The sequence below is a fragment of the Capricornis sumatraensis genome, chromosome 22, assembly GCF_032405125.1.
Source record: "Capricornis sumatraensis isolate serow.1 chromosome 22, serow.2, whole genome shotgun sequence".
Classification (NCBI taxonomy): Eukaryota; Metazoa; Chordata; class Mammalia; order Artiodactyla; family Bovidae; genus Capricornis; species Capricornis sumatraensis.
Genome location: NC_091090.1, coordinates 18675361 through 18700189, shown reverse-complemented (window position 1 = coordinate 18700189; position 24829 = coordinate 18675361). Strand labels below are relative to the sequence as shown.

General features: G+C 54.9%; 2 protein-coding genes across 6 annotated transcripts in view; one reads left to right on the top strand and one right to left on the bottom strand.

Moving 5' to 3' along the window:
• Window positions 1-10837, top strand: part of MOCS1 (molybdenum cofactor synthesis 1) — a 35333-nt gene extending 24496 nt beyond the window's left edge. For 2 of the 4 annotated variants that reach the window (XM_068960640.1, XM_068960642.1), the window contains exons 5-11: window positions 1545-1606; window positions 1916-2027; window positions 2436-2548; window positions 3029-3139; window positions 5508-5628; window positions 6125-6172; window positions 8329-10837. In XM_068960640.1, the coding sequence (XP_068816741.1) occupies window positions 1545-1606; window positions 1916-2027; window positions 2436-2548; window positions 3029-3139; window positions 5508-5628; window positions 6125-6172; window positions 8329-9089 (1328 nt within the window). In that variant the 3' untranslated portion in view covers window positions 9090-10837. Of the gene's footprint in view, window positions 1-1544; window positions 1607-1915; window positions 2028-2435; window positions 2549-3028; window positions 3140-5507; window positions 5629-6124; window positions 6188-8328 lie in introns of all 4 variants that reach the window. The other 2 variants (XM_068960643.1, XM_068960641.1) reach the window with 2 other exon arrangements.
• DAAM2 (dishevelled associated activator of morphogenesis 2) overlaps window positions 10501-24829 on the bottom strand; it is a 131285-nt gene continuing 116956 nt past the window's right edge. Inside the window, exons 18-25 of one of the 2 annotated variants that reach the window (XM_068960638.1) lie at window positions 21865-21971; window positions 21430-21518; window positions 17585-17753; window positions 17077-17184; window positions 16134-16194; window positions 14835-14966; window positions 13640-13810; window positions 10501-13448 (exon numbers count right to left, since the gene is read on the bottom strand). In XM_068960638.1, the coding sequence (XP_068816739.1) occupies window positions 13227-13448; window positions 13640-13810; window positions 14835-14966; window positions 16134-16194; window positions 17077-17184; window positions 17585-17753; window positions 21430-21518; window positions 21865-21971 (1059 nt within the window). In that variant the 3' untranslated portion in view covers window positions 10501-13226. The remainder of the gene's footprint in view (window positions 13449-13639; window positions 13811-14834; window positions 14967-16133; window positions 16195-17076; window positions 17185-17584; window positions 17754-21429; window positions 21519-21864; window positions 21972-24829) is intronic. The other variant, XM_068960639.1, reaches the window with a different exon arrangement.

The following is a 24829-nucleotide window of genomic DNA, read 5'->3' as shown; positions in this document are numbered from 1 at the left end:
AGCAGGGGCATACTGGGAGGGCTTCAAGGAGGAGGCGTTTCTGCTGGGCCTTGAGGGATGGGGCATTCGAATCAAGGGAGCTTACTTTGACGTGGAGCATCAGTTGAACCTGCAGGAGCTCTGAGGCGGGAAGGTGGAAGGTGTAATTGGGAGCTTTATTCGCACCCGCCTACCCGCTATCGCCCACCCGCAAACATACACATTTGCACACCCCCTGCCTCCTTGACTCCTTCCCTGGAATGAAGATTGGAGACAGAAGATCCTAACGTCAGATCCGCCCTCCCACTTGCACCTCTGTGTCCCCTGCCTCCTTTTGGAGGGAGAGTACTTTGGAGAAGAGAGCTTTCTAATGACACAGTGTGTAAATGCTGCCCAGTCTTTCCTTTACCGTCTCTTCCTGCTGTCTTGGGGAGGGCATGGCAACTCACTCCAGTATTCTTGCCTGGAGAATCCCATGGACAGGGCCACCTGGCGGGCTATAGTCCATGGGGTCGCAAAAGAGCCAGACACAACTGAGCAACTGAGCACTGCCGTCTTACTCCAGAAACGCTGTGGGGAAGCCATGGAGGCCGGCTGAGGGCAGGGGAGGGTCTGTAGGCACCTAGATGTTTGGATGCATCTCACTCCAGAAATGCTGCGGGGAAGCCATGGAGGCCGGCTGGGGGCAGGGGAGGGTCTGTAGGCACCTAGATGTTTGGATGCATCTCACTCCAGAAATGCTGCGGGGAAGCCATGGAGCCCGGCTGGGGGCAGGGGAGGGTCTGTAGGCACCTAGATGTTTGGATGCATGAGTGAGCTGGGGCAGGAGGAGAAGGCAGCCTGGGACCGCACTCACTACATTAGCCACAGAGATGGGTGAGACTCGCATGCACGGGACGTGCTCACCAGCCCGGCCCAGCGTCTGGGCCTACTAGGTGCTTGAGGAGAACGTGAAGAGTGGGTGAATGGATGCACTGGGGAGGATGAAGCTCTGTGAGGGAGTTGGGGAGCCTGCATCCTGAAGGATGAATGCGAGCCGCCCCCTCCCTCCCCCAGCCCCACTGGGCACTGCCCGTCTCTCTGGACCTCAGTTTCTTCCTCTTGACCATCAGTGGGTTCACCTAGATCAGGGTCTCCACACTACAGCTCACCAGCCAAGTCCAGCCCCTGTGCCTGGCTTTTTACAGCCTGCGAGCCAGGAATGGATTTTGCTGATAGCATTTGCCATGAATTTAATGATAAGGAACATTCGCCATGAATCCCAATTAAGCGAAATATTGTCCCTGCAAAAAGAACTTGACTTTTCCATTCTATTTGCAGAGCTGTGTTGTAAGTTATACTCAACTATTATCATATTCTGAATTTAGTTAATGAAGCCTTTATGATGCGTGTCTACATAATGCCCTCGATTTTGCCTCTTGGCCTACAGAGCCTACAGTATTTACCCTCTGGTCCCTGGACTCCGGTCTCTGAGGCTCCTGAAGGCTCTGGCGCTTCACTGTGGGTGTGAGATCGGGGGAAGAGGGAGGTGGTGCCTGGACCCTTGCTTCTTTCCTTGCCCACAGGCTTCCACAAGGTCATGGAGGGCATCCACAAGGCCATCGAGCTGGGCTACAGCCCCGTGAAGGTGAGGACTTCCTGCCTCCTCCAAGACAGCCTCCATCCCTGGCTGGAGCAGCTGCAGGGCAGCCCCCGCTACCTTTGGCCCACTCCCTCCAGCCTTGCCCCTGCTCCCCACAAGAGAGAGGAGAAAACCAGTGACCCCATAGGATCTTCCACCCCATGGGATCTTCCACCCCATGGAGAACTGGGGGAGGGCTGCAAGGAACGGGACCCTCGGTGGTAGAGAGCCTAGGGAGATTCCAGAACCAGCCCTCCGCCCTGGAGAAAGAACACCGCAGGGCTAACCCTCACGGTTCCCTCATCCCCCGACAAGGTGAACTGCGTGGTGATGCGAGGCCTGAACGAGGACGAACTCCTGGACTTCGTGGCCTTGACCGAGGGCCTCCCCCTGGACGTGCGCTTCATCGAGTACATGCCCTTTGACGGTCAGTGCCACAGGGCAGGGTGGGTGGGAGAAGAGGCCAGGCCTGTCCGCGGAGCCTGACCAGGGCCTTGCTGAGAGCACAGCTGGGGGCTGCTGAGGACACCGGGAAGGGCTGAGTGGGCAGACAAGGTCTGGCCACCCCTGTGGATGCTGCTGACCTCAGACCCCCCGTGCATGTCGAAATTTCTCCACGGATGGTGGGGAGGGGTCTGACAGGCACCAGGCCCGTGGTGGGGATCGGAGGCTTCTCATGGAGAATGTAGGTATGGCTCCATTCCCCCATTTCAGGCTGAGCCCCATGCCCTCCTGGCCCAGAGGCAGAGAACTGGTTCCTGGGTTGTGGGAGGGTGAACCTGAAGCCCTGGCATCCCCATCGTGTGCAACTCAGTGGCTCCCACCCCCAACACAGGCAACAGGTGGAACTTTAAGAAGATGGTCAGCTATAAGGAGATGCTGGACACCCTCCGGCAGCAGTGGCCGGAGCTGGAGAAGCTGCCCGAGGAGGAATCCAGCACAGCCAAGGTTGGGGGCAGACGGAGGGGCTGGGGCTGGGAGGAGGGTCATGCCACCACCCTAGGCCCCTCGGACGGGAGAGCTGGCAGGGGCTGCGCTGGGGTTGGAGTCAATGATACAGGACAGTGCTCTTTAAGCGAGAAGCGGTTCAGGGCCATCATAGCGGACTCCCTGCTTCACTGACAGAAAGGAAGGCTTGACATGGGTTAAGGAGCTTGTCGTGGGGCACTCTGGAGTAAGTGGTGGAGGGGAGCTTGTCTGGCCCTTCCACGTGGCCATCTCTGGCCGTGCTGCCCCCAGGCCCCTGAAACTTAAGGAGCCTTCGTCTTGGGCGGGCCAGGTGCAGGCAGAGAGCTCAGGGGTTCTGTTGTCTGAGGGCCTTGCAGGCCGCTTTCTGCAGGGCTCCCACGGAGAGGGAACGGTGTCAGGTGTGATGTCACGGAGGGAGAGCTGGCCCACCCCCATCTCCTCCTCCGCACCCGCCCACAGGCCTTTAAAATCCCCGGTTTCCGAGGCCAGGTCAGCTTCATCACGTCTATGTCTGAGCATTTCTGTGGGACCTGCAACCGGCTGCGAATCACAGCTGACGGGAACCTCAAGGTGAGTGTCTGTTCCCCTGCGGGACCCCTGCCCCTCTGCGCTCTGTATGTGTCTTCCCAGCTGTGCTCCCTGATTGGAGGCGCGGCTCACAGGGTACACGGGAGTGATGGTGAAATGGTGTCAGGTTTGGGGGGGTGATGGGAGCAGCACATGGGGGTGAACTTGTGGCTCCCATGGAACTGTCTCCCTGGTTCCGTCGTTGCTTGGTCCCTGAAGTAGCTTTTGCTTGATCGGGAGCCCCTCTCCAGGACTCAGTGCTGTGGAAGGTAGGGGGCCAGGCAGGGATCAATGTGCCTGTTGCCCCCAGCCCCTACCCCGGTTGCCCTTCTCACCAGGCCAGGGGCTCGTCCCTGAAACCACATCCCTTGCTCATGTCTAATCAGCACGCGCTGTGCTGTGCGTTCAGCACTGGGCACAGGGGGTGGAAGGGAGGCGCAGACAGGCCCATTTCCTATGGGCACAAAGGTTCCTTCTGAGACCAAGGAGCTAAGGGTGGTAGCATGTGATTCTTTGTCAAATGAGCGCTGGACAGGCCTCCCTCCAGGTGTGGGGGAGGAGGCATATCTGAGGCTCACCCTAATTTGGGCCAGGGCAGATTTCAGTCAGCTCTGGGGAGACCACGTGGAGGGCCTGAGCGCCCCCTTCAAAGGTGCAGAGTGTGTCCCATTGACAGTAGGGTGCTGTGCAGAGTTTTTTTTTACAAGGTGGAGGTCGGATGCCCCATTTGTATTTTAGGAAGAATCACTCCCAGCTTGAATTTGGAAATAGTCAGTTAGATGCCATTTAGTGATGTTCCAAACATGTTAAGAGTTTAGGTGAAAGTGGGAAGGAAGAGAGAAAGAACTTGGAGATGCAGGTGGAGGTGGAGAGAGGGGCGCCCGGGTGTCTGGTGGGCTCTGGGACCTGCTTGGGGGCGGGGGTGCTGGTGGGCGGGCTTAGACCATCAAGTTGGGCATCAGAGCGGAGCTGTGCAGCAGACTGTCATAAAGCCAGGGGCTGGATTCCCTGGCGTCCAGTGGTTAGGACGCCACACTTTTACTGGAGGGTTAAGGGTTCACTCCTGGTTGGGAAACTGGCTTGGGGGTGCAAGAGACCCATAAACTCCAACATACTGCGTGGCGTGGCTCAGCCAAAAAGAAGAAAACCAAAGGCTTATCTGGGCTGGAGGCGTAGGACTGACTGGGCTGTCCTGCCGCTGCCCCGGCCCCAGGAAGTGGAGCCAGGATTCTGAGCAGAATGTCAGATATAGGCTGTTTATAGTGCACGGTTCAGGGGGCCTGTTAAGGTGTGTTGAGACACTGGATGAGCTGCAGCAAACTGCTGTCCCACCCCTGGGAGGAAGGGGGCCCAGGGGAAGATGGCATCCCTGGGGCCCTGGGAAAGCCAGAGCCTGGCAGAGTGGCTGCCTGGCCGGGGCTGTGGGTGGAAGCTCCACTGCCGAAGTGCCCGGCCTCTCCCTCCTCTCTCCTTCTGACCTCCCAACAGCCAAATCCCCAGGCAGAAGGCAGCTGGAGGCCCCCCAAACCCCCCACCGGCTGCAGAGAAGGGCAGAGAGTGGTGCTTCGGGGCTGCTGGGGAGCGAGGAAGGGCACCAGCCCACACAGGGAGGTGGCTGTGCCTTCCCCTTAGCTCTCGTTCACATCCTCTCCGACCATCTCAGTTTGTCAAAGATGCTTTGCTGCCTGTGTCCAGAGCGCCGTGTACAGAGCTGGCACTTAGTAGGGGCTTTATATGGCTTCGTGGGAGGCAGTAGGTATCTCACTTTGTGGGACTGCCCCGTCAACCCTGAGCCCAGAAGCAGCAGAGCGTTGAATCAAGTTCGACCCCAGGATGCCGTCTCCACCAGCCCTCTGCTGATCATCCGCCAGTCAGGGACCACAGACAGAGTCGGGGCAGGCGGGCAGGGTCCAGGAGCGAAGGGACAGGGAGAGGATGGAGGGGAAATGGTCTGTGTGTGCCAGTCTCCCAGGAGACCGCTTGGACGCGGCTCCCACTCTCTGGGATCTGTTCTGGCAGCCAAGAGGCCATTCCATGGACTGTCTCAGGAGAAGGTACGAATCTAGATACTGATGCGCTGTCTCTGTTGGCAATTAATTAAGTGTTTAAAGCACACTCTACACCCTGAAAGAAGCATGACTGGAAGTCAGACGCAGGCCTTGTCTGGTTTTGCCTTCCTGCCCTTGCAGCCCCTCTTGACTACTCCATCTAGCACCTTCGGCCTCTCATTGCAGGAAATCTTGCTTTGAGTCTGACCAGCCATGGGAGGCCCTCCTGCTCGGCCCAGGGCGGGGTACTCCTCTAAGAGTGGGGGCCAGGGCTCAGGATCCAGAGGGTGTGTTGGCCTCACCCACCATGTGACCCTCTCCAGGTCTGCCTCTTCGGGAACTCAGAGGTGTCTCTACGGGATCACCTGCGGGGAGGGGCCTCCGAGGAGGAGCTGCTGAGGGTCATCGGGGCAGCAGTGGGCAGGAAGAAGCGGCAGCACGCAGGTAGGGTGCAGGGAGGCCGGGCTGGGTGGCGGGGGGGCTGTTGGCAGCAGGAGGGAGGTCTGCACTTTGGGGGCAGGAGGATGAGGGGCAGCCTGGGGACCCCGTGTGGTCTGTGCTCTCCATCACTCCTCTTGGACCTCTTGACTTGGGGGTGCAGTGATGCTTCTTGGCCCAGCAGAGCCCACGCGAGACAGGGGAGCCCAGAGGCTCTGGGGCCGTTCTCATCGGGTGGAGGAAAGAGAGGGGTGTCATGGCCTCAGTCATCCCACACATTGTCTTCCACCAAGGCAGGGTCCTGGCACCCACGTGCGCTCTGGGCTCTGTCGTGGGCGGCCTTGCAGGGTCCCGCAGGGGGTTTTGCTGGGGTGCATGCAGGTGAACGCGTGTCCCGCGGCTCTCACACCACTGTGTCCATCGTGCGCTTAGTGAACTCTCTTCCCTGCCCTCTTTCTCCCCCGTCCCGACTCTCCTCTCCCCACCCTTTCCTTCACCCCAGGCATGTTCAGTATCTCCCAGATGAAGAACCGGCCCATGATCCTCATCGGTGGGTGACCCATCAGTACGTAACCGCGCACTCCTGTCACTGGGGGTCCCCTGGGGCAGGGCCCCTGCCATAAGGCAGCCCCCCGCCCCGATCCTGCACTTCATCCTGAGGTTTTCATCCTTCATCTTTTCCTGCCCCATCCAGCCTTTACTGCTGCTTTTCTTCCCTTCCACGGCTCCCCCTCACAACACATCCCCAGAAGTCATCATGCTGTCTCACAAGAGATCAGGCTTGAGGAGTGGGGTGGCTCTAAGTTCATGATCGCTGCGGTAGTTGTCCCCTGAGAGTGGAGCTTCTGGTTAAGACAGAGACCTGTCCTTGGCCCTGGAATGTCCCAGCTCGGATGCAGTCAATGTCTGTCCCTCCCCTTCCGCCCTGAGGGCCAGGCCACGAGTGTGTCTGGACCAGCAGTGCCACTGGGCTGTGTGTTGTTATGTTTCTGTGCCGGGCAGCACTTAGGCAGCTAAGCAAGCGCATGGCTCAGCTTTCTATGGAGGACGCAGCCAGGATCGCAGCTACCTAATTCCTGAACTCCCGGGAACTGAATGTATGTACCCAGGGTGTCTCTAGAAGGAAATGGCAACCGACTCCAGTATTCTTGGCTAGAGAATCCTGTGGACAGAGGAGCTTGGTGGGCTGCTGTCCATAGCGTTGCATAGAGTCAGACACAACTGAAGCAGCTTAGCATGCATGCATGCACTGGAGAAGGAAATGGCAACCCACTCCAGTATCCTTGCCTGGGGAATCCCAGGGACGGGGGAGCCTGGTGGGCAGGCATCTATGGGGTCGCACAGAGTCAGATATGACTGAAGCAACTTAGCAGCAGCAGCAGAGTGTCTCTCCTATGCATAGGATGCTTCAAGCAGAAACCCCTTGTTATTGAGCTGCATGTGGGCTCTAACCCTAGGGACCTGGCCGGTCCACAAGGAGCTTTAGGGATGCTGTCACCCGGCTGGCACATGCCCAGGCTAAAGCAGGGGAGGCCTTGCCCCCTTGGCCACAGGCAGATCTGGGCCCCTGAATCGTGCCCTAAGCAAGAGAAGGCAGAGAGAACAGCTAGGGGCAAGCGTTCTTTTCTTCAGCATGTGGAGCAGTGCCAGCCAGTGCCCTGAGGCAGCCCAGGGGCCACACCAGCCTCCCTCACCACAGCGTGCCATTGAGGGGAAAGCCGTGTCAGCTCTCTTCTGCCCTCACCTCCACACCCTCTCCTCCTGTACTGGGCCTTGGCCCAGGCTGACACGCCTTCATGGCAGAGGGTGGGGGATGCCTGGATAACCACCCCCACCCTCCCACCGAGGGAGGGCGTGTCTGTGACACTGACAATTTGGGGGACCCAGAGCATGTTGGAAGGCTGGGAGTTGGGAGGCCTGATTGATTCACAAGGAGTAAGGGTAGTGTCAGGATATAGAGTAACTAGAGTGGGCTCATTTTTTATAAAACCGAGAGTTGTCCAGAACAGGGCCGCTTAGACTTTCACACGCACTTGAATCCCTGAGAGATCTTGCTATTTCAGACTCGGATTTGAGAGGTCTAGGCTGTCTCTCTAACAGTTCTCAGAAGGTGCTGGTCCCTGGACCACCCTTTGAGTAACAAGAGCCTACAAGGTGGTTCCCCAGGTCCCTGGGACCATGGGAAGCAGCCTGTTGCTTCGTGTGCACTTCTGATGTGCTTGAGATGTCATTGAAATAGATTCATTATTTCCCTTAGAATCTTGTCTGCAAAGCAGATGATTACTGTTAGCCCTTCCTGGAAAACTTGAAGATGAGAGTAACTAATTGATAATTCAGGCTGAGGCCTGGCTATAGTTTTAAGAAAATGGAGGGACAGAGTGGTCGTGTGATCGAGGCTCCAGTCTTCAGACCTTGCATGGTGGCAGCAAGCGGGAGCACCCCCACCCTCCACTGCAGGGCAGGTAGAGACCCCGACCCTTGCTCTCCGTACCTCCTGGTGAGGAAGCCTGCGTAGTTACATTCTGGGGGTCGCTTCTCTGTGGATCTTCTCTTTTCTGTCTTTTCTTGCTGTGCTCTTGGCCCTTCATTCCACGTTCTCTGACATGAATGGGGGAGCTGGGGGTGGGATGGGGAGAGAGTCAGGGGAGGAGATGGTTTTGCAGAAGACCCTTTTGGACTGAGTCCCCTCTTCTGCCTTTGTTCTAGAGTTATTTTTGATGCGCCAAGATTCCCCACCAGCCCTTCCAAGCACTTTCCGGAACTCTCTCCGTGTTCAGGTTCTGAGACACAGAGTGAGTTTCTCCAGCCAGATAGTGACTTTATGGAAAGGAGGCAGGGTCCCCCAGGCCCCTCTTGTTGCCCAGCAGTGGCTGGGGTCCAGCCTCCCTCAGAGACACTTCAGTTCCCACCTGGACTCAGATGCCAACCCAAAGTGCCTTAGCCCAACAGAGCCCCAGGCTCCTGCCGCCTCCTCAGGACCTCTGCCAGACTCTGAGCAACTGACCCACGTGGACACAGAAGGACAGATGGCTATGGTGGACGTGGGCAGGAAGCCAGACACAGAGCGGGTGGCTGTGGCCTCGGCCGTGGTCCTCCTGGGGCCTGTGGCCTTCAAGCTCATCCAGGAGAACCAGCTCAAGAAGGGAGATGCCCTGGCGGTGGCCCAGCTGGCAGGCATCCAGGCAGCCAAGCTGACCAGCCAGCTGATCCCTCTCTGCCACCACGTGGCGCTGAGCCACGTCCAGGTGCAGCTGGAGCTGGACCGCGCACGCCACGCCGCAGTGATCCAGGCATCTTGCCGGGCCCGGGGCCCCACCGGGGTGGAGATGGAGGCCCTGACCTCCGCTGCCACGGCTGCCCTCGCCCTGTACGACATGTGCAAGGCCGTCAGCAGGGACATCGTATTGGCGGAGATCAAGCTCGTTAGCAAGACTGGGGGTCAGCGAGGGGACTTCCATCGAACGTAGAGCTCCTGCCCCCGCTCTCAGTCAAGTAATGGGATGTGGTTTCAACCCAAGGGAAAGAGGTCAAGTTCCTTTCACCAGTTACCTTCAGCCGGTAGGAACCTGAAGCCAGCCCATCCCTTCACTGCTGGATGACCTTCACTGACCTACAGGGTTTCCTGTCTTCCAAGAGGAAACCAGCAGGGCCTTCAGCCTTCCTGGACCCTAAGGTTGTGCCTGGGAGGGTTATCTAGCCTTGCTAGATAATCACAGTGTGATTTGTGAACTTTTTGAGACAATCAGTCAAGCCCATGACCTCCACTTCTCGAGTGGGTTTTCTCTTCTCCTCCTTTTCCCGGGAGGAATAAGGGCTTATAAGCAGAGGAACCCGCTCTGAGGAAGGGAATGCGGCTCGCCCCAGAAATAGATCACTCCTCTTTAACTGCAGCCCCGGCCTCCCCGCCGTGCTGCCTCGAAAAAGCAGGTTATCCCCCTCCCACTGCCTGAGTCTGTCCCATCAGATGCGCAGGCTTCCAGCTTATCAGTTGCACCGTCCTGCAGCTTCTTTCCTTGGCCCCTCCTCCTCCTCAGCAGTATCCCCCATGGGCCACAGCCCCGAGGCCTCCTGACCGAGCACACCTCCTGTACCCCTTCATCCTGGGACACACCAGGTGGGGAGGAGCGGTGGAGCTTGCCTTCACCCTCACTGCACACAAAATAAAGCCACGATGCCAGCTTTGGAGATGCAGCAGTGTCCGTGCCGAGGGCACCGAGCCGTGATGTAAGGTCTGCCCTGCCGCCTAAAGCCTCGCCCCCTGGGGGAATAGGAGCTGCAGAGATGCTGGAAGAGGCGGGGGCATGCAGAGAACATGCTCTCCTCCCTGGGGGAGAAGAGAGGCTTGGAGTAGGAGGCATGGAGATGCAGCGTCTCCCGCAGCAGCGTCAGCTGGGGGCGTCCCAAGTGCCTCCCGTCAGGGGTGCGGTTAGAGGCTCCTGGTTTTCACATCCCCCCAAAACACGATGCGCTCGCTGGGTTCTCTCGACATTGGTGGGATAGCGTGACCCACCCTCTCACCCTACCCTACCTGCTTCCGTCTGCCCTACACCCAGGTCTGCTGGGAAACCAGTAACAGCCACCCAGTTCTCAGACCGTGGAAACTGGCTTTTTCTTTTCCAAGTCCTCCCACCTTGGCTGATTTCAAGGTACCGTACAATGTGAACTGGCTTGCGGAATCCCTGAGGTTGTAACAGTCAGTGCTCCCAGCGCTGGTAGGATCTGGTCCCAACACCCCACAGGCTCTGCCCCCTCCCCAGCACACTTCACATCCCCACCTGGGAAGGAGACACAGGTTTCAAGGCAGGCTAGGTGAGGGTGGTACAGATTTAATATTTTTTAGTATTATATTCTTATAAAAAAGGTGCAGGCGAAAAGGACACTGCAGATTTTGTACATTAGCCTCATCTGTCGTCTGAAAGAGCTGGTGGGAACAGCCTTGGTGTGGAGGTGGCAGCGGTCGGGGACATGGCCATCCCCCACCCCCACCCCCAGTGGGTGCAAAGTGGGAGGGTGAAGCCTGGATCAGACCCTTCCCCATCCACCTGGAGAATTTCCTCCTGCTGCTGCCCTGAACACACCCAGCTTCCATCACTGAGAGGAAGGGGTGGGCGGTGGCTGTTGCTGCTGAGAAAGGGACAGGTTGCATCAGGTTAATTGGAGTTTTACACTGGACACACAGTAAAACAGCTAGAGAAACTAACCCACAGGTGGCAGGTGCAGGGTGGGGGTGGGGCGGGAAGGGCATGGGGGAGTGACCGAGGAACAAATGTAACAGGCGTAAACACGGAGTGTATCGAGGACCAACTCGGCCGTCTCTAAGGCGCCTGCCCCTCTTGCTGAGTCGGCCACGATGGTCCACAGTCCAAGGCACTGTTGGCCATCTGGCTACAGCAGCGTCTGGTGTCAGAGCCACTGGCCAGATCTAGAAAATAATAAATAGAGAAGGCAAAACCTTTAGAAGTGAGACGCCTGAGCCCTGGAACAATATACGCGTCCTCTGTAAACAAACAGTTAAACCACACTGTGCTTTTTCTGTGATTCCCAACGTGTCTTGCCAAGCGCTTCTGTTATCCCTTCTTTTCCTGGTGCGTATCTAGTCTTCCATGGTGGGTGGGAACGCTGGGATCTGGACAGGCCTGCCGCACAGGTGGGGAGGCCTCCCTGCCTCCATGGGTGAGGAGGACTCCGGCCGGGCCAGTCTTGGGGAGGGCCTTAAGAGGCCCCACCACAACCTTCCCATCATCCCAGCACCGGCTTCTTAACAGCGGGGGCTCGTGGGTGGCACATTGCTCTGCGGCCAGTCTTTCTTCCTGGAGGCCTTCCCTGGCCCTCACATGGACTCCAGTGGCCTTTTCACACCTGTCCCCGTCACACTCGCACTTACTCCAGTCCCTCCCCCTCGAACCAACACACGTGCTGGGCTCACCACCCCTGTGTTTCTCCCCCACCCCGCAGCTACTCTGGTTCCACCCCCAGAAAAGGCAGCTGAAGAGTGGGCCCCAGCCCACCAGTCTGTCCACTGGCAATAACCCTGAGCTGGAGGAGGTCAGAGGTGAGAATCAGAAGAAGACGGCAGGACAGAAGGGCAGGGAGCCTGTTGATGGGGGACGCGGGGTGGGGGGTGGGGATCAGGCAGGTCTCCGACACTGAGGATGAGGGGTTAATTCTAGGAGATGGAAAATGTATTAAAAGTATGAACCTTGCTGGAGCTGGGCTTACCCTGTCCTTTTACGAGAGAAAACTATAGATAGCAGTCGTCATCCTGCCCCATGAGGACAGTTCTAGAAGGACAGAATGAAGGTGAGAGTGGACAGGAGCACCAGAATGGGCCCCCTGGAAGTCAGGTGGGCCAAATCAGGCACCAGAGATGGGCGAGTGGGGACCCCCTCAGCTTTCCACCATTGGCTCCCCTGGGCAGTGTACTCCCCGGCTTCTCCTGCCTTGCTCTGCTGTGCTTCATGTCTGAATGCTGCTGATGGGGTGGGGGTGTGCCCTCTTACCCCCTTAGAGGTGGCAGAGGGGAAGCTTTTGCCCTTGGGACCTCTCAGGAACTGATGCCCCAGGGCTAACCTCAGCCAGATACAGGCAGTTTAAAGCAGCCCCATGCAGGCTGAACAGAGCAGGAGGTCACTGCAGATGTTAAGAGAAGTGTGGGCTCTGAGTGATGTTGGTGACCCAGGAGCTCTAGTGTGAACCTAGCCATTCAAGCGCTGGCTTCTGGAACCCCCAGCCAACATGTGAGGTCACTGTCTCCAAGACAATAGTCAGGATATACCAGCTCTGGGTGGGGAAGGAGAGTTCTGTTCCAGAATCCCTGTGCCTCGGATCCAGGGTGTGATAATGGAGTATTTGTTGAACCCTTACCAGATCCATCAAATACCTGATGGTGAGCCACGGTCATGGGAACCCAAAGGTGAGTTCTGAAATTCTGGATTAGTAGACTGGAGATGGCAGGAGAAAAGGGAAAGAGACTTATGACATGCCAGAGAGGGGCCAGCGGACTTGTGATCTAGGAAATGGGTACTGCCACCCTGTCGTGGTGACTTGGTCCCCGCAGCATCCTCCCAGCATTGTTTTTTTTCTTTCCTGGAACACATAGCTGGCATCTCTAATGCCTCTTCCATTTGATAGGATACTTCACCCCAGATCAATGTTCCATCAACCCTACTCTTGAGAGATGGGGGCCTGGGTGCCCCCACCCCGCTGTTAACTCCCCACGGCATGGAAAATCTGGACATGGTCTGTGGACCTCGCTCCAGTCTAGATCAGGAACAGCTCTGTGCCAACACACAGGTGCCCATGCTGCAGGGTGGGGAACAGGGCCCCTTCAGCCGGGGCTGGCCAGGGAGGTCCAAGTCAGCCTCAGGAGAGTGACTGCTGGGGCTGGGGTGCAGGAAGAATAATGGGAAGTGGAGATGGGGGGAACCCCTTCAGGTGGGGAGACACCAGGGTCCTGCCACACACAGCCCTGCCCCCAGGACCCAGCCCAGGGCTCTAAGCCCAGCACCAAGTCGCGTAAGTATCACTCTCGCGCCGCCTCCACTCGTCCCCTTGGGGGGACCCATCCCTGTCTCCCAGTCTCCCGCTGCCGGCCAGTCCTCCGGTCAATAATTTAGCCTGTTTATCGCCCGCTCCCGGGTGGCTTCCAGGGCCTGGCTCCCTGATCGCTTGCGGCTGCGCTTGAGTTTGCACAAGTCCTTGTCGAAAACTTCTCCGGAGCGCAGGGCCGACACCAGGTCGTCAAACTCGCCGCCTTCCTCCAGCGCGCTGCCCGCGTGCACCTTCCGCTGCCGCTGCCAACGCTCGCGTTCCCGCTGCTCCTTCAGCTGGAGGGTGGTGGGGAGGGGGAGGCGAGGAGGGAAGGTGTGGGGCTGGCAGCCACAGGGTGACTGACGCCTGGGCTGCGTCTGCCCCCTGGCCACCCCCCGGGCGCCCCAGCCTCCCGCTCCCAGTGCGCGCTCCCCGCACCGGCTCAGCGTTCTCGCCGCACATGCCCAGCCCCCCGCGGCCCCCTTACCATAGCCTCCATGCGCGCCCTCCGCTCCTCTTCCTCTTTCCTCCTGCGCATGGCCTCCAGGTCCTGCCGGGCCTCTGAGAAAGCCTGCAGGAAGGCGTCAAAGATGCCGAAGAACTCGTCCGGCTGCATCTTGCTGTCCTGCTCCCCAAAGTGTGTCAGGGCCTTGGAGAACTGTTGGGAGAGAAGGGTTAATGGAGGGTCCCCCGCCTGAGCCCAGTGGGCAGGTGGGTTCTAGCCAGAGCAGAGCTCATCCAGGTAGAGGACCTTAGGCTGAGGGGGCAGGAATAGAGAGAGGAGATCCCCCATTGTCATCCGGGGTAAGGGCAAGGCTGAAGGAAAGGCTTGACACCTGCCAGAGGTGAGGGACCCAAGCCACCTCTGGGTCCATTAGGGTGTAGGTACAGGACCAGGAGCTACAGAGCTAGGGAAGCACATCCACAGGCCAGGACCTGCCTGGTTAGAACCCAAAAGGATGTCAGATCATCTAGTTATTGGGCTAGTTGTTTATAACCACTCTGTGCCTCAGTTTCCTCATCTGTAAAATGGGGATAACAGGACTACTTCATGATGTTGGGGGAGTTAAATGAGTTAGTGATGTAGGGCGCTAGCCACGTGCCTGGCACTGTTTACTGACAGCTACTTCTGTAATTCAACCTCTAAGACAGCCCTCATGACTCAAGTGTGCTCCTTGGACTGGCAGCAGGGACATCTCCCAGAAGCCAGTTGGAAGACTGAATCTTCAGCCCCAACCCAGACCCTGAATGAGGACCCACGTCTCAACAGGACTCTCGCAGCAGGGGTCCAGGGGCATGCCTGCCGGAGAGGCAGAACCACTGAGAGCAAAGCTGGGCTCTGGAGTCAGGCTTCACCCAGCTCTGTCTAGCACGGCTGGGCAACCTTGGGCGAGTTACTGAGCCTCACTGGATGTCGCACATCTGTCGAATAGGGCAATACCCCTTCAAGAGACCCATAAGGTGGGTGGTGAGGCAGATGGTGGAAAATGCTCAACAAGGTGCCTGACACTGGCCGCGGATGGTAAGTTTTACAAGAGTTGCTTTTCTTGCAGGAGTGAGGACAGGTTTCTCCTCAAAGCTCTGTGCCTCTGGGTGGGTTCCTCTGCGCCCTCTGTGGTGGGGGTGGTGCAGGTGGAGAGGAGTCGGGGTGGGGTCAGCCTGCAGGCTTGGGGCCCCCTTACCTTGGCCCTGGCTTCATTGAGCTGGTCCTCCAGCTCTGAGAAGCTGAAGCTGGAGACCGTGATGAAATCGCTCATGACCGGCACAAACTTGTCGTTCGGATCCCGCACCTGCCGTTTCTGATATTCCAGCTCCTGAGGAGGGAGAGCCAAGTGCTGGTCAGCCCTGTGCCAGGACGTGAGTCAGGAGTCCCGGCTCACCCCATCCCCCACCCTTCTTGCCAGCTGCCGGCTCTGAGTCTTTAGGAAGGGGCACACCCCAAGCCTCCAGGTCTAGGGGTGGCAAAGAGTGTGAGCTCTCAGCCAGTCTGCCTGCCTCAATCCTTCCCTCCTCCCCATTGCCATCTTGCTCCAGGTCCTGGGACCAGCACCATGAAGTTTTCTATGAAATAGGTTCTTGGGCTCACTCAGAATTAGAATCCGCATTTTAATAAGCCCCTCAGGCAATTCATGGGCGGATTAAAGTGTGAGATGCATTTCCAAATCTCCACAAGATGCTGCTGCTCCATGGAGCGCATTTCGGGTAGTGCTTAAAAGAGCTATAAATTAGGAAGCGTGCCCCCTCCTGCCACAATAATGGCAACAAAAGGTTCTTTCTCTTACTTCTTTCTCTAAACCCATTACTCCCTTAGCTGCCTACCCACCCCCACACGGTGAAGATGAGAAGGCGCTCCAGTTTCTGGGTGTAGGGGCCAACCCCATACTGGGTACCAGAGACAGCGCATCATCGGAGAAGCCCTTAGAGCTGGAATAGGACGACAGTGGTCCCCAGTGTCACACTGGGTGCTACCTGCCATGAGCCATTTCCAAGGTCTGCAGATCCTCTTTCCCATCCATCTGAATCAATCTTTTTTTTTTTAATTTAATTGGAGGCTAATTACAATATTGTAGTAGTTTCTGCCATACATTGACATGAATCAGCCCTGGCTGTACATGTGTCCCCCATCCTGAACTCCCCTCCCAGCTCCCTCCCCATCCCATCCCTTAATATGTGGCTAAGTCACCATTCATTCCCATCCCCTCTATGGTGACAGGTTGCACTGTCTTGGAAGGATGTCCCCTATTCAGGAGTCTAAATCTAAGCCTTGAATAATTCAGCTACCCTTTCCTGAGGGCCCACTCTGTGCTGGAGGCTGTGTCCGTTACGCCAGCTGTTCTGTCAGTCCCGCCAGGAGTTTTGGGTCACAGAGATGCCTCCAATGGAATCTGCAGCTTGGGTTCCACCCTCTGGCCCAGTGACAGGCAGCCACCAACCCAGGCAGCATCCCTTCAAACCCAGGCGGGCACAGACGATGTACTCACCACCTCGACTGCTCTGAGGCCCCTCCTGAGGTTGCCTACCTCCTTCTCCAGCTCTGCCAGGCTGGGGGTGGGGGTGGGGGTGGGGAGGGGACAAAGGGAGGGAGAGGAGCTGGGGTTAGTTCAGGGCAGTGTCAACCCCAGTGGCCTTGGGATTCAGTGGGCCTGGGTTCCAGCTCTGCTTTTGCTACTAACATGTGGCCCTGGCAAATCACCTCCCCTCTGAGCTCTGACTGTGCATCTCTTGGAGATGCTTGTATCAGCCTGTATATGTTTAGGACTGACTTCTTGCCTGTAGCAGATTGCCTTGGTGCCCCCACCCAATAGCTCCTCGGACCATCCATCCCAGTGCACAGCCCTGACTTCCAACCACTGAGCACTTTTTCTCGGGGGGGGGGTGGTCACAGAGTCATTGCCCCCCCCAAAACTCCTCAGCCAGGGACCGACAGATGATGGTTCCCCTCCTTTACAGTTTGGGGGGATAAGCAGAGTGAGTGCCCCATGCTGCTGCCCAGCCCTGCAGGCAGGATTAAGCTCTGATGCCTGCAGTGGTAATTGACTTAACAACACTCCCATTGTTGGCATTCTTCCCATCTGCCTCCCTTCCCCACTCCCCACTGCGTTTCCTGGGAGAATCTCTGAAATGAGGATTTGACAGCAAATAGTGTCTTTTGTTCTGGAGAAGGAAATGGCAACCCACTCCAGTATTCTTGCCTGGAGAATCCCATAGACAGAGGAGCCTGGCGGGCTACTGTCCATGGGGTTGCAAGAGTCTGACACGACTTAGCAACTAAAGGACAACTCCTAGTGTCTTTTGTTGGGTTCCCCCAGAGCAAGCCCCGAGACACTGTTCATTCCTAGTCAGCCTGGAGTAGCCCCGAAGGAGGAAATTTAGATGAGAGATACGTGATCACAGGGAAAAGGAAGCCTCAGGGGGTCCCCTCACTTGACTTTGGCGGCTTCTGGAAGGTGCTGCAGCTCAGAGGGCATGTTCAGGATGTCAGGGAAGTGCTTCTCCAGAATCATGATCAGGTAATGGAGCAGAGAGATGTTTCTGTGGGTGAAAGTCAGGTCAGGGTCAGGGGCCAAGGGAATTGGGAACGAAGGTTTGGCAGAAATTAGGCTGAGGCGTTAGGGGAAAGCTGTGACCTATTTTGGGAAGGCTTCCCCGGTGGCTCAGTGGGTAAAGAATCCACCCGCAAATGCAGGAGACACAGGCAGATGCAAGTTCGATCCCCGGGTTGGGAAGATCCCTGGAGAAGGAAATGGCAAGCCCACTCCAGTATTCTTGCCTGGAGAATCCCACGGACAGAGCAGCCTGGTGGGCTGTAGTCCATAGGTCGCAAAGAACTGGATATGACCGACCGAAGCTACAGCACACATGTACAGGAGAGGGGAGAAGGGAGAGGCCAGCGCGGGGTGAGAGAGGGGCTACAGAAGCTGGTAGGTCCCACCTGTCGATGCTGGACTTGGTGTCAGCAATCTTGTTGAGGCTGGCCACCCGGAACCCGTAGGCGCCCCCACGCTGCCCTTTGTTCATGAAGTTGCCGATGGCCAGGACCACCTCCAGCATCCGCGCTAGACGCTTGCTGCGGATCAGCTCCCGGGAGGCCAGCAGAATGGCTGGGGGAGGAGGGACAGGTGAGAGCCCTGCACACGCCAGGGCTTCTGGACCCTCAGATGGTACCACCAGAGTCCAGAAAAGGAGTCGTCAAGTGTCAACTTCAGAGGGGCAGAGGCTATTCCCATGTCCCAGAGGACAAGCTTCTCCACACCTGCCTGCTTCCGGGGGAAGCCGACAAACTCACCAAAAGCCAATTCAGCCACATAACCCTTGCTCAAAATGTGCCAACATTTCCTAAGACTAGACTTAAGAACGTATCTTTCCTACATATAAAGATTACTGTTTTTTTCCTATGGATATATGCAAGAATATAATACTTTTACTTTTCTAAAGTTAAAGTGTTAGCTGCTCAGTGACTCTTTTGTGACCCTATGGACTGTAGCCCACCAGGCTCCTCTGTCCATGGGATTTTCCAGGCAAGAATATTGGCATGCGTAGCCATTCCCTTCTCCAGGGGAACTTCCCAACCAGGGATGTAACCTGGGTCTCCTGCATTGTAGGCAGATTTTTTACTATCTGAGCCACCAGGGAAGGCCTTTACTTTTATAAACCTAGTGATTAAAATTTTTAATTTCAGCATGTTACATACTATGGGACTATTTCTGCCTCTTCGAAGTGCTGTATTTTGTTGATTTTTTTGGAAAGGAAAAAAATCCCTGTCAAATTAAAACATCAACTGCAATAGTCTCATATTTTTTTTTCTATAATGTTATGCTTTGCAGTTGATGGTGCCTTAGATTTGATTAAATAGGTTACATGACAGCCTGTTGAATAGCATTTAAAAATGTTCTCCAACCTTTAGACATTTAAAAATTTCCCTCTAATGCCTTAAATGATACCTTTGCTGGAAATACAAGCAATCTAAGGCTAACCCGTCACCAAAACTTGAGTATTTCATTCTGATAGGCTGCTTTGGCCCTTCCCTCGGCAATTCTGTATTTATGGTGGGTATGCAGAGCTGGAACACAAATCCTACACTGAAAATTTGGCTTCTGGTTAAAGAATATGATCTTGGATTATTAAATGTGATGAGAAGATCAAGCCATTGTATTATGATTTTGGCCTCTGCCAAACTAAACATTCCTTAAGATGCTGCTATGAAGATAAAATGAGAGCCATTTGACTAAAAGTATGCAAAACTCTTCAAAGGCACTTAAAGTAAGTAACTGTCCAAAAGCTGTCAAAAAAAATGAGAAGGTAGGTTGGTCAGTGGCTTCTAAACTCAAACATATGCCACCTAGCAGTGGCGTTCCTCTTGAAAGGTAATTGAGTGGTTCCAAGTCTGCCTTTTTGTAAAAGTTACATCTAGATTAGTTAAGTACATTATGGTATATTCATACAATGGACTGAAATGCAGCACTGAAAATAAATAGCCCACTGTTTCTTACAATCATAATGCTGAACAAGAGACCAGCAATGATCACACAGGTGAATTCACTTTGGGACGGTTCATCAGGTAGGACTCCTAGGGTCTGTGCGCTTTTCAAAGTGCACATTTCAGTAGTGAGTTTAAGTGCATGCATGCGTGCTAAGTTCCTTCAGTCATGTCCGACTCTGCGTGACGCTATGAAGTGTAGTCCGCCAGGCTCCTCTGTCCGTAGGAGTCGCCAGGCAAGAATGCTGGAGTGGGTTGCCACGCCCTCCTCCAAGGGATCTTCCCGACCCAGGGACCGAACCTGCATCTCTTGTTGTCTCCTGCCTTGGCAGGTGGGCTCTTTACCACTACTGCCACTTGGGAAGCTTCTGGCAACATATATTGGTTGTGGTAGTTTTTCTTAGATTGATATGCTATCTGAAAATTCTGCAGAGGAATCCTAAAAATGCTAAAATGCTGAGAAAACAGAAAACGACAAGCATTCAAAGGGCATCAGTATAAACGGAAAAATTGCCACATGCAATGGAGACATTTTAGATATACTCATAAGAATAATGTATTCATACATATATTCATAAGAACATATTTCCATGTGAAGCCATATTCATCTTGACTATACTCTGTAAATATGTTCATAATGAGAACTGGTGAATTTGGTATATTCAGCAATGAACATATTTATAAGAAGAATATACACAAGAAGACTATGTTCATGAATATATTCATAGGAGAATTGGTAAATTTGTCAGGTTTGATGAATTGACTTATGGCAAATTGACCCAAAAGCCCTGCCTGGGGATGGATAGAGGAATGCTAGGGAGGAGAGTTAACAGCTTATCAACCAGCTGGGACAGGCAAAATCTTAGCTTTCCCAGGAATGTTTCTTAGGGAGAGTTTAGGAGTGAGCTCCTGGGAACAGAATTATCTGAGATTAAATCTACCCAGTGGCTAAACTAGTTCCACAGCACCAAACTGCAGGCCATTGCTCACAATTGCTGCGCTGATCCAAGACACACAAATAGTTGAGCACAAGTCTTGGGCTGAACCCCTGTGTCCCTGCCTCAGGCCCCAGAGGCAGTCAGCAGCAGCACAAAAGTAAGGACTCGGCCATCAGCAGGGCAGGAGATGCCTCCAGACCACAGCCCTGCAGCGTCACTGCTCAACCCTTGCTTCCTGCTCAGACGTATTATCTGTGATCACACAGCCTGAAGACCCCTTGTTGTGTGCGTGCACATGTGCGTGTTTGTCCAGATTACAGAAAATGTCAGCCTCGAGTTCTGTCATGCCCCACCTGACCCCCCAGAGTGCTCCCGAAGTAGCTCATCAAACTCCAGAAGGACCATACTCCGGACCTGGCCTCCCAGGGCGTGCGGGCCAGCCTGGTGTCCAGCAGAGGGGGCCCGTGCTCTGCTCTGCCCCGAGCCTGCCCCCCCAGCATCCAGGACACAGGCTGTCTCCAACCTGCTCAGCCTGTTCTCGCCACACAGGGGCCCACAGCCTCTCCTGCTTCTCTCCTTGGGGCCCTCATGGCTGCCCACCCTCCTGAGCACCTGCCCTTCCCCCAGGCTCCCTGCCCCTCCCCCAGGCTCCCTGCCCCGCCATCCTCTGCCATCCCCAGGCAGTTCCACATGCCCTCTGGGACAGGACAAGAGGGAAGGGCTGGATTCTGAAGAATGACATCTGCATTCCAGTCCCGGCTCCACCAACACCAGTAGTAACACAGCCTCAGGCCACTGACACAGATCCATCTTAGAGGTGAGAGAAGGGCCCCTAAACGGGACCATCCACGGCCCGTGTTTCAGACAGTGCTTGACCTGTGCTTCTTGTCTAATTACAAAGTTTCCACCTGAAACAGGTGGGAGAAGTTCCCCAGGTCAGAAAATCAGATGCCACCTCACCCAAGTTCCCTACTTTCTGAGTAGCTCACACTTCAAATAACGTGTCTGGAGGTCTTCTCTGCACCTCGGACCTCTCCCAAGCAGGGCAACGATGGGTTAGTCCAGGCCAAGAAGGGTGCTAGTTGCTTACTATTATCATCATTTTTTCAGCATTTCCGTCCCAGGCTGGGGCAGAGAGCAGCAGGTCTGTGGCCTCAAGAGTCTGCATGCTGAGCCCGGGGAACAGGGTGCGGGGCTGGCATGGGTGCTCATATACACAAGCACCACATCTATGAAAAGCATAGACTTACATCTTGTCCTTGGTTGTGGGGGTAAAACAAGAATAAGGAAGGAGTTTCCCTCTGTGCGTGTCCACTGACTCCCACCCCTCCCCAAGGCTTGCTCCCCAGCCCTGGGCCGTACCTTCCACTTTGGGCTTGGCCTCAGCCAGCCGCTCCTGGAACTTCTTTTTGAAGAAGAGGGCCTGCAGCCGCTGCTGGTAGTGGTCGATCCTGTGGACAGGGTGAGCTGCATGGTGAGGCAGCCCCCCACCCTCCTTGGCCTTCCCACCCCCCCACCCTCCTCGGCCTGCCCACCCCCGCTGCCTCCTGCCATGCCCGCTGCTCTGACCAGCTCATCTCATAGAGGAAGCGGTCTGCCCCCATCCTGGCCAGCTCCAGCCCCGCTCCTCCTCCGCCTGCCCGCCCCCGCCACCTGCTGCCATGCCCGCTGCTCTGACCGGCTCATCTCATAGAGGAAGCCGCCTGCGCGGGCCATCCGCATGGCGAGGCAGCCCCCATCCCGGCCAGCTCCAGCACCCCCACCCCCGCTGCCTCCTGCCACGCCCGCTGCTCTGACCGGCTCATCTCATAGAGGAAGCGGTCCGCGCGGGCCATCCGCTCGATCTCATGCTTGTGCTCCTCCAGGAGGTCAACGTCGCTCTTCTCCGGGATGAACTTGAGGAGCTGTGAAGGGGAGTTGAAAGTCAGGAAACTGGTGAGAGGCTGTCATGGGGGTGCAGCCAACGGAAAACCCCCCACACTGACCAGGCTCAGATGAGGAAGGCCCCCCCAACTCTGTCAGACGCATCCTCGTCTGGGTGGTTCATGTTTCATCTGCTCCAAGGGATTCAGGGCACCCAGCTCCAGACTTCCTTCCTTCTTTTTCACTTTTTAAAAGTGAGCTATAACTTACATACGGTAAACTTACATACAGTGTTCTTAAGTGTACAGCTCAATGAGCTTTTTCTTTTTAAACCAACATGATTGAGGTATGTGAAAGTCTCTTAGTCGTGTCTGACTCTTTGCGACCCATGGACTGTAGCCCGCCAGGCTCCTCTGTCCATGGAATTCTCTAGGAAAGAATACTGGAGTGGATAGCCATTCCCTTCTCCAGGGGATCTGCCCAACACAGGGATTGAACCCAGGTCTCCTGCACTGCAGGAAGATTCTTTACCATCTTTTTATTGCAGGCAGATTATTTACCACCAATTTCAGTTCAGTTGCTCAGTCGTGTCTGACTCTTTGCAACCCCATGGACTGTAGCATGCCAGGCCTCCCTGTCCATCACCACCTCCTGGAGTTTACTCAAACTCATGTCCATTGGGTCGGTGATGCTATCCAACCATCTCATCCTCTATCATCCCCTTCTTCTTCCACCTTCAATCTTTCCCAGCATCAGCATCAGCATTTTCAAATGAGTCAGTTCTTCTCATCAGGTGGCCAAAGTACTGGAGTTTCAGTTTCAGCATCAGTCCTTCCAATGAATATTCAGGACTGATTTCCTTTAGAATGGACTGGTTGAATCTCCTTGCAGTCCAAGGGACTCTCAAGAGTCTTCTCCATGAATTTATTGAAGTATAATTTACATAAAATAAAATGCATCCATTTTAAATGTCAGAGAAGGCAACGGCAACCCACTCCAGTACTCTTGCCTACAAAACCCCATGGACGGAGGAGCCTGGTAGGCTGCAGTCCATGGGGTCGCTAAGAGTCAGACACGACTGAGTGATTTCACTTTCATTTTTCACTTTCATGCACTGGAGAAGGAAATGGCAACCCACTCCAGTGTTCTTGCCTGGAAAATCCCAGTGACGGGGGGAGCCTGGTGGGCTTCCATCTATGGGGTTGCACAGAGTCGGACATGACTAAAGTGACTTAGCATAGCATTTTAAATGTACAACTAAATGAATTTTGATAAAACTATCTTGAGAGCCCCATGGACAGCAAGGAGATCAAATCAGTCAATCTTAAAGCAAATCAACCCTGAATATTCATTGGAAGGACTGATGCTGAAGCTCTAACTCTTGGGCCCCTAATGTGAAGAGTGGATTCATTGGAAAAGACCCTAATGCTGGGAAAGACTGAGGGCAGAAGGAGAAGGGGGCAACAGAGGATGAGATGGTTGGATGGCATCACTGACTCAATGGACATGAGTTTGAACAAACTCCAGGAGATAGTGAAGGGCAAGGAAGCCTGGCATGTTGCAGTCCATGGGTTTGCAAAGAGTCAAACATGACTTAGTGACTGAATAACAACAAATCCACTAATTGAACCATCCGGATTAAGATACAGAAGATTTTCATCCCCTGCAAAGTTCCCTTGTGTTACTTTAATAAGAAAGCCACCTCTTCCTCCAGTGTAGCCTCTCAACTGGACTCTATCACCTTAGATCAAATTTAGCTATTTTTTTTGGACATGCCACACAGCGTGTGGGATCTTAGTTCCCTGATCAGGGATTGAACCTGTTTCCCCCTGCAATGGAAGTGCAGAGTCTTACCCATTAACCACCAGACCACCAGGGAAGTCCCATATTTGGCTATTCTTGAACTTATTCTTGAACAAATGATGCTGTGTGCCCTTTCTGGGGTCTGGTTTCTGTAACAGAATATCTGAGACTCATTCACATTTAGGTATGAAAGTGAAAGTGGAGAGTGAAAAAGTTGGCTTAAAGCTCAACATTCAGAAAATGAAGATCATGGCATCTGGTCCCATCACTTCATGGGAAATAGATGGGGAAACAGTGGAAACAGTGTCAGACTTTATTTTGGGGGGCTCCAAAATCACTGCAGATGGTGACTGTAGCCATGAAATTAAAAGACGCTTACTCCTTGGAAGGAAAGTTATGACCAACCTAGATAGCATATTCAAAAGCAGAGACATTACACTGCCAACAAAGGTCCATCTACTCAAGGCTATGGTTTTTCCAATGGTCATGTATGGATGTGAGAGTTGGACTGTGAAGAAGGCTGAGAGCCGAAGAATTGATGCTTTTGAACTGTGGTGTTAGAGAAGATTCTTGAGAGTCCCTTGGACTGCAAGGAGATCCAACCAGTCCATTCCAAAGGAGACCAGCCCTGAGTGTTCTTTGGAAGGAATGATGCTAAAGCTGAAACTCCAGTACTTTGGCCACCTCATGCGAACAGTTGACTCATTGGAAAAGACTCTGATGCTGGGAGGGATTGGGGGCAGGAGGAGAAGGGGAAGACCCAGGATGAGATGGCTGGATGGCATCAGTGACTCAATGGACGTGAGTCTGAGTGAACTCCGGGAGTTGGTGATGGACAGGGAGGCCTGGCGTGCTCCGATTCCTGGGGTCGCAAAGAGTCGGACACGACTGAGCGACTGAACTGAACTGAATTCATTTTTTATTCATTGATGAAAGTGAAAAGTGAAAGTGTTAGTTGCTCAGTTGTGTTTGACTCTTTGTTGACCCCATGGACTGTAGCCCACCAGGCTCCTCTGTCCATGGGATTTCCCAGGCAAGAATGCTGGAGTGGGTTGCATTCCCTTCTGCAGGGGATCTTCCTGACCCAGGGATTGAA